This window comes from Synchiropus splendidus, chromosome 15 (genome assembly GCF_027744825.2).
Source record: "Synchiropus splendidus isolate RoL2022-P1 chromosome 15, RoL_Sspl_1.0, whole genome shotgun sequence".
NCBI lineage: Eukaryota > Metazoa > Chordata > Actinopteri > Syngnathiformes > Callionymidae > Synchiropus > Synchiropus splendidus.
Genome location: NC_071348.1, coordinates 13707770 through 13724921, shown reverse-complemented (window position 1 = coordinate 13724921; position 17152 = coordinate 13707770). Strand labels below are relative to the sequence as shown.

At 43.2% G+C, this 17152-nt stretch overlaps 1 protein-coding gene across 4 annotated transcripts; it reads right to left on the bottom strand.

The window, feature by feature from the left end:
* Nucleotides 1–3996: 3996 nt before the first annotated feature.
* Nucleotides 3997–16337, bottom strand: adar (adenosine deaminase RNA specific). Of its 4 annotated transcripts, none has more exons than XM_053843579.1 (16): nt 16246–16337; nt 11978–13462; nt 11570–11895; nt 10901–11096; nt 10618–10820; nt 9638–9773; nt 9255–9484; nt 8971–9127; nt 8079–8247; nt 7910–8003; nt 7668–7784; nt 7449–7576; nt 7197–7379; nt 6686–6798; nt 6245–6372; nt 3997–5376 (listed from the first exon to the last, which is right to left on the bottom strand). In XM_053843579.1, the coding sequence occupies exons 2-16, from the start codon at nt 13358–13360 to the stop codon at nt 5067–5069; spliced, it is 3873 nt and encodes a 1290-aa protein (XP_053699554.1). In that variant the 5' UTR covers nt 13361–13462; nt 16246–16337; the 3' UTR covers nt 3997–5066. The 4 variants fall into 4 exon arrangements, with proteins under 4 accessions (XP_053699554.1, XP_053699555.1, XP_053699556.1 ...); XM_053843580.1 differs by lacking the exon at nt 16246–16337 and adding an exon at nt 14343–16220; XM_053843581.1 differs by lacking the exon at nt 16246–16337 and adding an exon at nt 13522–13626.
* Nucleotides 16338–17152: the final 815 nt, after the last annotated feature.

Sequence of the window (17152 nt, the reverse complement as noted above, 5' to 3'; positions counted from 1 at the left end):
GCTCGCAGCAGTTTGAAGATGTCAGCACTGAGGCTAAGTGGATCCTGGCTGCTGATGGTTGAAGATGGTCTGTCTGTGTTCCAGCCTCTCTCAGTCAGCTGTCTGCGAAGTCGCAGGAGCAAGGAGTCAGCAGCCAGTCAAACAAAAAAAGCAGCTCTCAGTTATGTGGCTAACAAATTAGCCATGTAAAACATTCACAAATATACTGGGGAGCCATATACGTGTCTGACTTGACAGCCCCCTCAGAGCGGTCCTCATATACATTGTGGGCCGTTTAGAAGGTTAGGTGACCAGCTGTGCGCCAAGTGACCCCTGAGGAGCACCTCACATTTGGCCTGAATCACACGCTGACCCCCGGATGAAGCAGATAACTAAACTTAACTCATCAGTCAAGGTCTCAGTGCTCTGCTAGGCTTCGCGTCACCTCTGATTCCACCGGCAGTTGGGAGCCTCACCTGCTGCGGCACCTGTCCGTGTGTGAATATTTAAAGAGTTCAAAAGCACTTTCCCAGTCCAAGGTCAAATGTTGCAGCGTGAGTCAGCTGTCTGACATCACTCAACTGAAGTTCAGATCATGTCTCTGTCTGACTTGAAAGGTTTTTTTCTCAACATCCTTTTGTTGTGCTATTGTTAAAAGATTTTATATATTTGTATATTTGGGATCAGAACGTGCCAGTGACTCCATCTGCAGTTACTCTTGTGTACGTGTGTCAATTTGATTCAGCATGTTAACTTAGGGGTGATGGCTGACGTGACAGGCCTGAAAAAAAAGAGAAAAAAAGGTTAACATTTTGTTCCTAAATTATTAGAAGACAAGGAGGGTAGGAAAAAAAACCATGTAATTACACGGTGACATAACATGCTTAATATACTTTACTTTATTATATAGTATAGTGTTTAGTATAGTATATATATATATAGCTTGGAATAGCTCCAGTTTTATTAGGCCACTGAAATGCAGGTAAATGGCAGCATGTGCTGCCTGGGGTCACACTTTGCCCACATCTGTGTCAACTGATGTACAACTTTAGCTCCATATTTAGGTTACATACATTTATATGTGATTATGCCTACCTTCATTATGTCTTCTGATTGAGCAGAGACTAAATGAGAACAAAATATTTTGGATTGTAAACTCATTCTGTTGCCAACATGCCAAACATATATTCAAATCACAATTCAAAACAACCTTCAGACGACTCTATTATATGCACGAATGAAGTCTCTTCCCCCAACTTTCATCAGGTGTGAGAAATCCAGCAGTGCACCGCCGCCAGCCACTATGCTTTAACTGCACTACATGAGCGCAGGATTTCAATTTAAAGAAGACTAAAAGCGACATATATCAAATATTATAATCGAAAAAGTCATTAATAAGCTCTGCATTATTCCAGGGTGACACATCCATAATTCATTGCACCTTCAGGCCGAATCAATTTATTGAATGGTGTTGTAATCGAGGTTGGCAAACCTTCAGACATTCATCCTGGAAGACAGGTAAGTCCAGGGAGTGGAGCGCAGGTGTGAGAGAGCAGTTTTTAGAAGCTATGAAATGGCGTGACTGTCAGATGGGGGACAGTGGAAGACAGCAGACACATGACAGAGCCGTGAATTCCAATTCCACTTTTCCCCTTAAATGTTCCAACTGCGAATCATCTTCCTCCTGAACATCCTCCAGAGTCGCTCCTGTCCTCATGTCCTCCTTCATCGCATTCATCAATGCCAGACTCTCCACCTGTCCAAACCATCTGAGGCTGGAAACCATCTATTAGTGACTCAAAGTAGAGCAACTAGAGAGATATAGATAGAAAAAGATAGATAGATAGATAGATAGATGGACGGACGGACGGACGGACGGACAGACAGACAGACAGACAGACAGACAGACAGACAGACAGACAGACAGACAGACAGACAGACAGACAGACAGACAGATAGATAGATAGATAGATGATAGATAGATAGACAGACAGACAGACAGAAAGATAGATAGATAGATAGATAGATAGATAGATAGATAGATAGATAGATAGACAGACAGACGGACAGACAGACAGACAGACAGATAGATAGACAGATAGATAGATAGACAGACAGATAGATAGATAGATAAATAGATAGATAGATAGACAGGTGGATAGATGGATAGATAGGTAGATAGATAGATAGATAGATAGATAGATAGATAGATAGATAGATAGATAGATCGATAGACAGACAGACAGATAGAATAGAATATATATATATATATACACATAGAGACATGGGAGCAATCTTGTTGAACAACGGAGTAAAAGAATTATGAACTGAGGACACACTAACTGCTGAGTGGCACGGTTTATACATGATGGCATGGATCTTTTATCCAGTCTTCAGCCTTCTATCCGAGCCATTGGTCACTTGCTCATCCACCTGATATTCCCTCCATCCCTTTTCTCATTTCTTGCCTCTGGAGCACATTGATTGGATCATCTAAGCTCCTCCAGTGTGGACTAATGTCTCACTGCATGTTCCTCCATCCGCGCCTTCCTGCTTCATCCCTTCTCCTCTTCATTAGCCCGGCCCTGCTGCTCCATCGGACTGTCAGCCGCTTCATTCAGAAAGACAGCGAGTGCATCATGAACAAAAAGGGAATCCAAAAAGTCATCACAAGGTTTTGGCTGTAATTTTGTAGCTCTCTCAGTTTTTAATGGCTGCATTTGTCGTAAATTGGCTGCTGGTTTGACGGTGAGTGGTGAAGTAATTGGCTTCTATTGCCCTGCTTCCCGACAGAAGCAATACGCCCGGCTCAGCCGGGGACACCTTGGCCCCACTTGTGCAAGATTTAGATTTAGCTTGGCGCGGTTTCCCCTGGCGAGACTTGACTCAGATGTTGGCGGTGATTTAATCAACTAGGTGGGTGGGTAGCAGGTCTGGTGGGATATAACAAGGAGATAGAAGATGTTCATTACAATAGTACATAAATCAACATTTAACACGTCGGGCAGATCATCTGGGGACGATACGGCGATGGTGCCACCGCCCACCTCGTCGCCAGCCCGAGTAAACACAGTGCTATGATGTCATTGTTAGCCACAAAAAAATACTTTCACTGTAATCATCAATGACTTTTCCTTCACAGCCACTTGGAAATATCTGTCAGCAACGCACTTCTTGAATTGTGTGGAAGCGTTTACTAATATTTGATTCAAACTTAACTCTCACAAGGGGCTAAAATTTTAGACTGAAAAGTCAATAACTAGCGCTCCTTAAACAGGAAATAAGCGTGAGACAGTGAGAAGCATCGCTGTGGTTCACATCAAAATATTGTTTTCCTCTCTGCCCCTTAAGGTAATTTGGAGCCAGCTCCAGGCCAGGGGCCACACAAAATGACCAGGCGTGCTGCATTAGGCCCCTGGGGCTAGAGTTGGACACGTGTGATGGTGAATAACAATGCTTAAAATGTATTTGTATGACAACAGCTTTGGCTCTGCAGGTCGCAAAGGACGTGTCACACAACACAAGTTGCCCATTCCTAAATGCTGTAATGTTATATTTATTATTATGATGTTTTGGTTTATTATTGCACGTCGTTCCAAAGCACTTTCCTAGTTGGTGGGCTCCTCTCTGGCCTTGAAAATTCAGCTGTAATTCTGAGATGAATCAATGCTTCGGAGCGTCAAGCATTTCCTTACCGGTTCCCATTCCAGCTCACTATTATCTATTGTCTGTGATTCAAATATTCTTATCGAGTCGTCAAAAGCGCACACACTACCTGTGGATGTGTCCCCATCTACTGGCCATATAGAGCACTGCATCTACTCCCGTTTGCAGTGCGATCTTTTTCTGCTTCACAGTAATTTAAAAACTCGTAAACATCGAGTTCATCATAAACACTACGGGGTCATAATGTGTTTGTGTGGAGTCATTTGAGCAGAACCAAGAACAAAGCAAGGAAGTCACCTGATGGGCTTTAAAACCGTCAGCCTCGAGTGAAAATAACACAAATTAAAACACAAATTAAAACACAATTTAATTAAAACTTTGTTGTAAAAACGATTACATTGAACTGACAACAACAAACACAAATGTAAACAGGACTAAGACTAAAAGGAGATGGAAGTTATGATGGAATTTCAACTGCTGGCGTTATATTTCGGAATAAGAAACAGCCATGGGTTCGACTACACAGGTTAAGGCAACACTGACAGAATGTTTAGCAACTAAGAACAACGGGTCACACTACTGTCATCGCCAAACAGCCTTGCGGCCAAGTGAGGTGTTAAACAGAAAACCGGTTAACAGGCAGATACTATTAAACAGGACTGGTATTTGAATCTGTATCTGACCCTGGGTGCACATTTACTCGGCCCATCGCGTCCCAACTCCACTGTGAATAGACTTGCTTTGTAAATATATCAGGTGTTGTGTGTTTGTATCATGAGGGAGACGTTACGGTTATTAGGCAGACTCTGCTTAGGTCAAAGGGGCTGAAACACAACTGAGATTGGTCTAATACCTGTGCACACTGCCCAACACAAAGAACTTTATCAGGCAACGAAGAACATGTCTAATACTGGCTGTCCAACGAGACCAACGATGCCAAAGCTATCGATCAACCGTAACGGCAGCCCAAACCTCCTCTATACACATGAAGATAAAGTGAGCAGAACTGAACTGTTACCATGGAAACTACACATAACTGTACACAGTAGAAGCTGAAACTTAACACGGCTGGTTTGTATCTAAGAGTTGCACAGCTGAAGCTTTCGCATGTACACTGCTAACTTCTTTGATCGTACAAGGAAAGACGCTTTGGATGAAGGTAAATAAACGCACATATAGAGAGGAACACAAAGATGGAAGTAGTCCGGAAAATAACAAAGGAAATCACTCAGGAACATTCAAACTAAAAAACACAACACGATTCTTAGTCAAATGAAAAGTTCAGGTGATTTTTAACAGCAAGTCATTCTTTAAATTTCTGACACCATTCAAGTTTTAACCTTTGACCCTGAAACAACGGCTCCTTGACCAACCTTGTGCTTTTGCATATTTAAAAGATGAAATCATTTGATTGCACACATCTACATCTCCTCCTGTTTAATTTCTACTGCGCTTCCGTTCCCGCTGAAGCCCACGGGCAACCTGGAGTCACTCGTGACCAGCTCCTCAAAGCTCTTCTCTTCCAGCGGCTTGCTGATCCAGGCCCCGTAGCCGTGGACGCCGAGGGCCTGGAAGAAGTGTTGTTTGGCCAGCTGGAAGGACGCGGCTGACAACTTGGCCTGAGCGTAGGAGGGCAGGGAGAGAAGGTCGGAGCGGCCGCACCGCTGGCACAGGCAGCGGAACAGATGGAACAGGTTGGACTTGGAAACTCTGGACACAGCCAGTTTGTTCCTAGAGGGGAGATAATCGGAGCAAACTTAAGTTGGAAAGCAGCAGCGGTCGGATACGAGTGTAGCTGTTAAGAGCACATAATCTGTGTCCACCAATGGTGAGGACAAATCACGCCACTTATTTCTCAGGATTCTATCCCTACGTCAGCTGTGTCGACTCGAGAGTGTAGCGACTCCTGAACGCTGGGTGTGACTAATAGAAATAATAATTGTATGAGCAATGACATAATAATTCAAACAGCTTCTGAAAGCAGAAAACAAGAGTTTTCCAATGATATGCACATGCCTATTGACATTAAAAAATAGTTTAAAAACGCAGGCAGCTACAGCGACAGGTTTACCAAAGAGCAAGTGAAGCAGTCCTGTGCTGCCTGTTTATTATGTCAGATAAAAAAATATATAAGGTGGTGGAACTTTACCAAGATAATTATGATTCATTCATTACAACAAAAAATTTCATTTAATTTAACAGTTTGCTCTCACGACAACAGGGAACCTTTGTCAGTGCAGGAGTTCCTGATCCACTGGTCACACTGAAGCACAAGACACGTGGCAGCTAGGATGGTAACAACAACAACAAACATGGAGGAATCCCTGAACAAAAGCAAACAAAAGCACCTATTTGCTTTTGTTCAGGGAGGTTTTTCACTACACAATGACCAGGGTTTCCACTGGTTTCCATGTGCTTGAAATTCTTATAAATAACTAATAACATGAATATTATTGTTTCATCTTAAAGAAAAAAAAATACAGGAAAGATTTCTGAAATAAAGATAGCAAACATGGACATTCATGGATGTGTCTACCTAGGCAGAGCACTGGAATCTTTATTAGCCAAAGTGGCGTAGGACTTAAGCTTGGTTACATACCCATCTAGTTTGCCTTTGGTCCCGTCCAGCACCTCCACACTGTGCTGGTCCGGTAAACACCAGTTCACGCTGGACTCTTTGGTCTTGCCAGTGTGTCGTGTGGAGTCATACACACTCACTCGGCCCACCTGCAGCACAGCGCAGTGTCAAGTAGAAAGAAGAAACATTGTCAAAAAAGAACTTCTTTGAATATAACATTTTGTTATCTATGCGTCTGTTGGGGTTAGCGTTTTAGCTTGTTTGTGCTAATAATTCCATTCATGTGTGCATCGCTGAGTGAGCGTTTTGTGCTGACTAACACTTGGAAACCAACGGGAAAGAGAAAGCAATTTAAAATAAAACAAGTCAATCTGATAGCAAACCACGAGCGCATTCAAGCAATGTGACCTAAATTATGCCTTTTGATGTCTTCATGTGATGTTGCTGAAAGCTTCTTCTCACCTCAGGGTGATTGAGCATGAAAGGTGCAGGGAGGGACTGGGAAAACGCTGAGCCGTCCCTGGCCAGCCGGCAACAGACTGCTCTGGTCAGGTGACCGTGGCTGTACAGATAGCCTGGGACACAAAGCGTGTTAGGAGGTAAACCAGAGATGAAAGGGATACTGCTTGCACCAGGGGGCTGCTGTTATAAACACCACTCAATCTTTTGAAGATTCATGTCAGTCGGCAAATCAAAAGTCAAATACTATGACCACAAAAATGTGATTTAGCTTGGGCTTTACACATTAGTTTGGAGTTTTGAACCCACAACCTCAGAAAACATTGTCATAGTTGCCAACAACAAAAAGCAAAAGATAAAGTTGAAGACTTTAGGGCCACAGTTCTTAGTCATTCAAGCCAGCAGAAGATCCAAACATTTCTAACAAATGTACAAACGCAAACAGCAGCTTAGGTTCATCTCTTAAACATGAATGTCAAAATATGTCCACGTGTTTTACGTTCTGATTCATTACCAAGCGTGATGGACTTCAGATAGATGGGGTGGAGGAAATGTGTGAGCAGCGCCCCCTGCAGTCCTAACACGTTCCAGCGGAGAATTTTGTCACTGCAGCTCATGGTTCGCAGCCTCTCGCCGTGCTGAATGCCGTCCCAGGTGGGCACAATGGCACTAGATTCTACAGGGATCGTGCCCTCACCTGGTGGAGCACAAATGGAGGCGAAACGTTATTGAACGAAACACCAAAGTTCAGAAGTCCTTGTGTTACCATTCTCCACTTTAGTACGAAGTTTGCCTTGTTTAGTATTCTCAAACAGAGGTTGGTGTCCGTCCAGAGTGTCGCCTGACTCGCTGCAGGACTTATCAAACAGGGCTCCATCTCCACAGGGAGCAGTGCTATTAGAAGGCAGAACAGATGGAGGCGACGTCGATACCAGTTAGCCAAGCATGATGGATTGAGAGGAGGATTGAGAGGAGAAAAAAAAACCTGATGTAGAGGTGAAAGGTGATGTCTGATTTAATACGAAGTTTGTTGTTTTCCGCTTGCTCGAAAATACTCTCTTCCGAGGCCTCGTAGTGCTTGAGGAGCTCGCTGTACAGAAACCTGAGATGAAAGGAGAGTTCGACTTTTAACAAATGTCCTGAAGACACGGCCCGGAACATGAAAGAGGTATTTTTAGAGCTGAGGAGGTAAAAAAATAAGAGGAAAGAAACAAGATCAGTTTGTACCGGACAAATCCCCTTCTGGAGATGATTTCAGCATGGCAGTCATTCACCGTCTCCCCCTTCAGACTCAGTTCTTCCCCTTTAACACAGCGGTTACCTGGAAAACAAAGATGCAGAACACAAGAATCACATCTGGGATCGTGATGCTGATGAAAGCCTGTTGTTTGGTTACCTGTTCCAAGGCTGACAACAGTGCCCAGGCCTTCACCTCTCCTCATGACAATAGTGGCAAGAATCTTGCGGCCTAGAAGGCTGTGCTGAATCCTTGTAGTCAGGGCATTGAAACGCTGGTGACTCAACATGGCTATCTGGTCGTGCAAAGTGCTGCCACTTACTGGGAGCTGGTTGACAGACACGGGAGAGTTGTGGCGAGTATGGTTAAACACTGTCTCAGAGAGCTGCCGGGGCACAAGGCAAATTACAGATTCAAATGTATTGAAGACATTTTGAGGACCATTTGTAATGTCAATCATATTGAAAACCTTGAGATTGAAATATCTGACTTGGAAATGAGTCATAATAGAATATTTCAATTTAAATAAAGCTTTAGGAGAACAGGCAGAAGACTGAAGTCTGAACATTGTGGTAACCTTAAGACTTGAGAGATTAAATCTAAGGCTATAATCTACATTCCTTTGTCATGACAGATATTTTTAATAATAAACAATGTCATAATATGCTCTTCGGTCCTCTAAGACTTGACTTCAGTGCCGTTGTTTGAAACAGAGCAACGCCTCAGTATCCTTTGTCGTGACTTCAACCAGGATGAGACATTTCTGCAGTCTCAGACACAGGACCAGCTATCTTGTAAACATATACCGTTCTCAGGGCAGCATTTACAAGCCCCTTGGAGGGTCATAGATGGAGTCTTTTCAATCATCCTGAAAGCTGATAAACAGTTAATTCACTGATGCAGCTACTGACACTGACTGAGTGTTCATGGTTGCAATGTCTCCTGAACATGAAAGGCTTAACTGGAGGCCAATAAGACGACCTGGGTAAAGCTTTGAAAGTAAAGAGACCCAGTTCATAGATAACAATGTGGATGGATGTGGTGTCCAAACCTCAGCTGGGATGAGCTCCCCGGTTCGAGCTGCTTTCTCAGCCTCTCCAATCAGAACGCGAAGAGCAGCATCAGCAGCTTCCTGTTTCCCTTGTTTCTTGTTCGACGCACAAACAGGGGGGAACCATCGCCCGCCAAGCTTGGCCTGGTAGGTGAACCTGAATAACAAAAGCAGCACAATAAACTCCAGGTTAAAGGTTGATTGTGTTTGTTTTGCTCATTAGCATCCACAAAATTCCCAAAGCTGTTTCCAATGCACTGTTTAACTCAGCAGTGTCAACATACTTGGGCTCATGCGCTGGACCAGACTGGCCCACCAGGCGGATCTCTGCAGCGAAGCCTCGGGCTCTGGCGTACTCCAGAAGGCCAGACACAGCGTTGTTATTCAAGTGATTGATGAGATCACCAACCCCTGCCTCATGGGCAGCTCGCAGCTCATCTGCTGTCAGGGGAGGCAAAGAGGGGCAATTGGTCCCAGAACCGTCGCCGTCACTGGTGCCCAAAGGCAACTGAGGCTGGATGACAGAGAAAGATAAATGAAGTGGATTACAGCAGGATTCCAAATGGTGACTGTCACTGAGACATTTGTCAGAGTCAAGCGTTAATGAACTCATACGGCATGGATAACGCGTCCTCTCAAATGAACACGGCTGTGTTTTGTTTCGCACCTTGTTGAGCTGTAATCTTCCATCAGCCATTAACTCTTTGACGGCTTCTTCGGCTGCCAGCTGGCGAGCCGCCTTTTTACTTGGAGCTGAGGCCTCAGCAAACAAACTTTCTCCAACCTTCACACGGTACATGAACCTAAAGCAAGAAATAGTTCATGACTCACTGGGGGGATTCCAAACACATCCAGCATTGACATATGGACATAGGACAGAGCACCCTGTGTGTTCATTCTCTTCACAATGCTGCACTGAACTTTAGAGACACTGCAAAAAGAATGCAGGAATAAAAAGGAATGACTTCTTCTCATATGACTTTTCACCTCCTGAAAATAATTTTAAAATGCTTCAAATATAAAATAACCCAATTTCCTGTCTTCAAAGAGACTTTGCCAAAAGTACATTTGGAAGCATTACATTCGATTGCAGCTCTGGTGTCATGAAACCAGTAAAACACGCCCAGGTCCTCCCCACTGAAGAGCATTTAAAGATCGTTTCCTGTCCCAGGTGATTCAAGGTTTGCTTTAAAGCTGCATAGGTCGTACCAGGAAAGCCTTGGTGACAAGTTATGAGGGAATAACTTGGAAGTGCTGGTTGTAGGTATACAATATTTCAGATGTTCTGTTTTAAGCTAACTAACAGGTGAATAAATTGAACTGGCTTCTAACTCACTGATACTCCTAGAAAGAGCATTAACTACTGAGTTGAATATTTTAATCTTAGTGGTTAATGTGAACAATAACAGTTCACATGTATGTTATGGAGACATCTGTATGAGAAGTGAAAGGGGGTATGGAATCGAGCGGAGGGTGTAAATAGTGTTAGAAATGAATGGACACACACAGCACTGTTTGTCAGCTGACTGATGACACTTAAAAGGCCCATTCACTTTTCCCCTCAAGGATAATTGATAAACCACTGAGTGATAACCATGCCATGTGCGGTAGCGTTCAACCAAAAACAGATTCACACAAGAGAGTAACCTTGGGTCATGTGGGGGGCCTGCTTGGCCAGTGATGATGAATTCGATGGCGTTCCCGCTGCGTTGACTGTACTCCATCAGGACAGACACCGGGTTCTTCCCTCCAGGCAGCGAACGGGAAAGTGGCGGCTTGGTCTCCTCACCCGTTTCCATCCCTTCCACGTTGCCCGGTCCAAATATTCCGCCCCCACTCTCCCCTGGACCCTAGTAAATAAGTGTCCCACTCAACAACTTCTGAGGAATGAAATCTTGAACACAGAGAGCATCAACAAACACAGACTTACACTTGCGTCTGGCAGTATATCCATCGCTCCATCTGCATTGGCCATATTTCCATCTTCCCCTGCTCCTGAACTGCTCTGCATTTCTCCCATCAGAACCCGCAATGTGGCTGCGGCAGCATCCTTCTTTGCCACCTTCTTGCTGGAAGCTTCTGCCACGGGGAACGTCCTTCTGTTGAGCAACACTTGCATACGAAATCTGAAATATGAAAAGACAATCTACAATTAAGGCACAGAAGGCTCCAACTGCATGATTCATGGCAAAACATTGATCTAGATGCTGTTTTGCAAGCAACATCATACATCTTTACTGGGTCCACTTGGTGCCATGAATTTGAAATGAATAACAGCTGCTTCACTGAGATGTTAGTGGAGTAATGTAAACGATATTAAGTTTTAACAGGCCACATCCATTAATGTATGACACATCCATAACTATGTGGCACGTTTATTACACTTACCAAAGGAGTGCACTCAAGATGAGAATATAATATAGAATGGTGCAATGTAATCAGGATCTTATAATCATCTAATAATATGGAAAAAGCTAAAACTACCGTCAAATCACGCCAACCCCCACTATTTCATTTGTTACAGATGTTTTCTTTCTAATCATCAGATGAGTGGGATTTTCCGTGTTTTCAGAGGACTAGCCTTAATCCAACTACTGACCTTGGATCATGAGAAGGTCCCATCTGATCCAGCAGTATGAACTCACAGTTGTGGCCCAGATACTGAGCGTACTCCATGAGACCGCTAACTGGGTTCTTAAGTCTCACTTCTTGCAGTTTGGCCCAAAGGTTCTGTGGCGGCGGAGCGGCCAAAGAAACTGCGACAGTTCCGATAGCGTTGTCCTCATTCATCTTCATTCTTGTGGCATCCGTTTCTTTCCGGATGGCGTTTAGGAATTCGGGGATATCATCGGTGGCCCACTGTCCTTCGCTGGCCTCTTCCACATGACCTGCAGGGGAAGGTGACGGCTGGGCGGCAGCTTGAGCCTACAGGTGGGAGTAAAGAAGATGTGTTTGGACAGTTCTATAACGTAACCAAAGTAAGAACTGCTTTTCAAAAATTACATACCAGTTCACTGTGAGATTTTTCCAGAATCCATGACGGCGTGAGTGATCCCTGAAAGTCCAATCCACTTCCAGCGTCCTCTGGATTGCTCTGTGATGCTTTTATATTCCTCTGCATCCTCTCTTTGCGATGGGTTGAGAGCTGCCAAGTGGGCGGCTTGACATCTGTGTTCCGGACCACTTCACCTTGCTTTTCCAGTGCATAAAGAGTGGGGTTTATCTGCTTAGAACTTTGAAGTCCCAAGTTTTTGGCGACCATGATGGAGGTGGACTCCCCTGCATGCAGCAGGTACTGCAGAAGTTGCTCTTTTTGAGTTGCCATTGCGGGTGACTTGGAATTTGAACAAGAAACAGGACTGTTTTGTTGATCTTTTTTAGGATCTTCAGGTGAAGATGTGGAGTCTTCAGAGTCAGACCATTCAAAATAAGAGGAGTCAGATGAGCTGGATTCTTTGTCAGAATCTTCTGGTCCTTCCTCATTAAAATCAATTGCTTTGGCTTCGAGCTCAACCTTGGCTTCAGGCTCTTGAGGGTGTTTCACAGTGGCAGTGCTGATGTTACCACCATGTACTGGTTCTTTGTATAAGGTCCACTCAGGAGGATGAAGCCCTTGCTTGGAGGCTTTTTTCAAACTTTCCAAGGAGTAAAGTGCCTTGTTGACAATCTTTTTGGGCAGATGCAGCTTTCTAGCTAACAACTTTGCTGGGATTTTCTCATCAGGTCCGAGAGCAGCCAAAGATCTATGTACACACTCTTGAATGTCAGGGGTGAGACTGATCGTAACTTTAGATCCCTTGTCCCCTCCGGTGACGGTGTTGTTATGCTGCAGGGACAGGCGCTGAAAGTTATCAAAAAGCTCTCCAGCTCGGTGGCCCCATTGTCTGTTGTAGTGATGGTAGTTACTTTTATTCAAATGCCTCGGACTTGAGCTGTTCCGAGGCCTAGCATAACTCGGATCTTGGTTGTAGAACCCTCTTCCTCGGTTGGGATTCGGAAATCTACTGTAGGAGGACCCAGCTGACCTTCCTGAATTTGCAGAACTTCCTCCTCTGAGATAAGTCCCTCTGAATTGAGGTGCCTCTGACGTCTGTCCTCTGAGGAACTGTATCTGCAGGTAGTGAAAGGAAGAGGTGCCCGGACTGTGGTTTTGATAATGATCAGGATGGTGGGGTCCGACTTGTGAGAAAGGTGGGGCAGAAGAGAGGAGAGAAGGACTTGAGGGCTGCAAAGTACGGGCTGGGTTGTTGTGGTAATTTGGAAAAGGGGGCTGAGGATGTCGAGGAAATGGTGCGATTGTCTCTGCTTGGTTGTAACACACTTTAGCTTGGTAGTGGGTTGGTGGCGGCCGGAAGAAGTTGTCTTTTAGTGTCCCTCTACCTCTGCTCATAGCGCAGGGGTGGAAGGGGGCACGATTAGCTAGCTGTCTTTGTAGTCACTCCTTCAGCAGACGTCAAACGGATAGTTACTCCACTTTAGTTGAACACACAGCCTGTAACAGAGGAGGAAGTTCATTAGAAGTACATTCATGGATTACTCTTACTGTCTTACCTCTACAGGAAAGAGTTCTACTACCTAGCAGACTCCCTGGTGGTGACGTCTCAGGCAAGTCGACAAAGATACTGCAGGAGGGTGTCTTTTACAGTCACACCGAAACTTAATCCCAGGGTAAAAGGACGGTCATTAATAATTCAGAACTTCTTGTGACTAATACATTTTTTTTCCAACCTCACAAATTGTTGTTTGAAGCCACAGAAGCAAATGACAAATGAGGACAGAAGATTAAAAGGGCAACTGTCACACAGCTGATAATGATGATGCTGGTTTTAGCTGACTCTGAGCACATTGCCAGGAGCGCGACACACAAAAACATACAAAATCTAAAATGAGTATAAACAAAACACCACAATGTCAGGAATATTCTATCCAATGAACAACATTGATTAAGCCTCAAGTATCCTTTCTGACAACATGCAATAATGTTGGTATCAGTGAGGCTGACAACAAGACGACACGAAATACTGGCTCAGGTTTCATCTCTTCCAGCGGTCAGCAGCATTACTGATCTGTCACACAGACCTTACCGTCTCCACGTTAATGCACAACACTGCAGTGTTGGTGCATCACATTAATGAAGGACGACAGGACAAACCGGACCCAGAGGCCAAACAGGGAGCTGACTGTGATACAGGACCACAACTGGCAGAATACAACAAGGTGTACTCTCCCAACACAGACTTCACTTAGGTTGCAGCTTGAAAACACGTCTGACAATTGATCAGTCAACACGTTCTGTGTTGACCAAACAATGTGGTTAGAGCAAATGCCAGTCTCAACACAGCCAGAGGTTAAAATGACAAACTTATTCTTACCTCGCTTGTTGAAAAATAACGTCAGCACCAGAGAAATTAATTTTGGATAAGAAAAAAAAAATCTCAGGGTAGAGACGTGTCGTTCATATATAAAGGCTGTGCTAAAAACGTAAGTGAAAGCAAATATGCAGGAGATAAAAGAACTAAAAAAGGCAGTGTGTCCTGTCTATGTGCACGACTCGTTTAAATAAGAGGCATGTGAAGTCGCCACGGACAATAGAGACGTGAGATTGAGAAAGTTCCATCAGAAGGAAACGGGAAACAAATTAGTGTTTAAGTTTCGTTTTCCTTACGGCAGAAAGGATTCAAGCGGCAGTCACGTGACTCAGACCGACGCAGTGATTGGCCGAACACTACGGCAAGTCCGATGCAGCGAATAACATTAATGCTTGTTAAAACAGTAAGCAAGTACACAGACTTTAACAAACGTTTGGGTTATAAGAGTTAATTTGAAAAGCTCACTCACATTTTTTCTGGGTCCAGCTGCAGCACGAGGTCACCATATACACAACAGCAGAGCCACGTGTATACATGGGACAAATGGGATCCATTTCACAACAAGACAAAATGGTTAAGAGTACTTAATAATGCTGAGATATATTACTGTAGTTTTTAAGGAGCTTGATATCATCAAAAAAGTATTTGTTGTGATCATGATTTAAAAACTCATTTTAAATGTCCAAACAGCCATATGTTGTTTCTTGTTGTCCCTCATGCATCCTCTCGACTGTACGTGGCACTGAGCTGACTGAGTCGGCAGGTAAAACAAGGTTTTTGAGTCAAACCATTGGTTTTAAGAGAGGGGAGGGTAAGAAAAATACTCGACTCACAGTTGACTGACTAAATTCACAGTTGATGAAATAAAGATGAGGTTTACATTTGAGTTATTATAAGGTGAGAGACCGTGAGAGACACAAGTTTGTCTTTTTCACCTGTCGCGAGACACAAGTTTGTCTTTTTCACCTGTCGCCGCAATTCAAATGAATCCTCACGAGTGTTTTTGTTGAGCCAAAACTTCAACAGGAAGTTCAACGCTTGAGGCCAACAAGTACATTCTGTTATGATTCACTTGTACGCAGGTTGCAAAATAAACAACAGGAAAGCAGTTTGAGAGGAATGAGCACAAACTATTCTACACTCTGCTCCTTTTCAATATGTATATAATGTAGGAAGAAATTTTGACTGACGCATAGGGAACATATCATGAGACATACGCTCAACAAAACTGTCAAATAACATGTTCGTGATGTATTAGAGGTTAAAATAAACATTCATTCACCATACAGCTCAACCCAAGAACAAAATATACATTTAAATCACCCACATGAGACAAGCATGAGTATGAAGATGAAGGCAATACAAGCTTGAAATAATATGGTCAATGTTATAACATGAGTTGGAAGATGTACAAAGTATAAATATAATAAAGAATCATGCTTATTTAAAATCCAGGCCCTTCTAAGATCAAAAGGGAAATATGATCTCTCACAACATTACCGTACTGTATAGAATCAATACAATAAGATACGATCATGTGATCCAAAATGAAAGTTATTGAAATGTCACATCAGTAATTCAGTAGTATTAGAAGAGTATCAACACCCCCACTGACAAATCAGATCAGTATTGTGAGGTGAACTCCTCCTCTAACAAGCCACGAAAGAGCAAATCAACATGAAAGTTTGCTGACACCAGACAATATTATCGAACGCCACAGGACATTGACAGAAAGCTCGCGTTGTAAGCATCGTCTGGCTAATGTTAGCCTGTTAGCTCCCCTGGCATCAGCACTGCCACTGCACCAATTCGAACTCCTCTCATCGTCCCACTGAATGTTCTTTCATCGGACCACACTCTAATGACTCCAAGAAAACCACCAAACCCCTACTTCCCCCACATTTACCTTCTACGAAGCGCCCCTCTCTCCAGGCGACTGTTTATGTGCGATTTTCCAAATGCGGAGACAGAAACAATCAAGCGGGTACATAAATTGTGACGCAATTCACATGCGACGAAGCCGGCGCAAGTTTTAAACGTAAAAATGTAGGCTATATTTGTTTCCTTCAAATCGGAATGTAATGAAATGCATCTATTAATTATCTTATTAATATTAATGATCTCAATGATAAATGCAATACTGTAGAGATATGCGGTGAGAGAAAAATGTTTTTTGTTTGAAAAATATATTTATTAAATAAAGTGTAAGAGTAACATATTTTTGAGCTACAAACTAGAGAAAGAACAACAGTTACTTAAAGGTGAAGAAACAATTCCTTTAAATGATTAGAACAAATTATAATTTAAATAGTACAATTTTACTGTAAAACAGACCCTTGTAGTGATCTCTATCATATAAATATATTTAATATGTTGTTTAATGTTTAATGTATGTTTAATTAGGATTAAATGTTGATCATGAAATCTCCCCGAGAGTTTCTGCACTATCCAATCTTGTCCAGCAAGCGTCAGCGTTTCGTTTCTTTTCTTTTTTTTTTTTATTAGGGACAAAGATTTTCTGCGTTCTCGTTGCCCCTTTCAAAGTTTTATCGCTGTACTCAGTATTTGCTTTCAAAGCTGGGAGTAGACTCGAGTAGGAAGAAGCCAAAATGAACAGATAATTGTATAAAAATAGCAAAGTGGGAGCTGGACGGGAGGGTCACCGTTTTAAATGCTCAAAAGGGTCTTTCTGAAAAGAATGAAGCACACCTTGTCAGCAGACCATCTACTGAGAACCACTTGAATAATGCAGAAGATTATAGCTGAAAGCACGTAGTTACCATCCATACGTCCAAAAACCTGACATCTGAAAA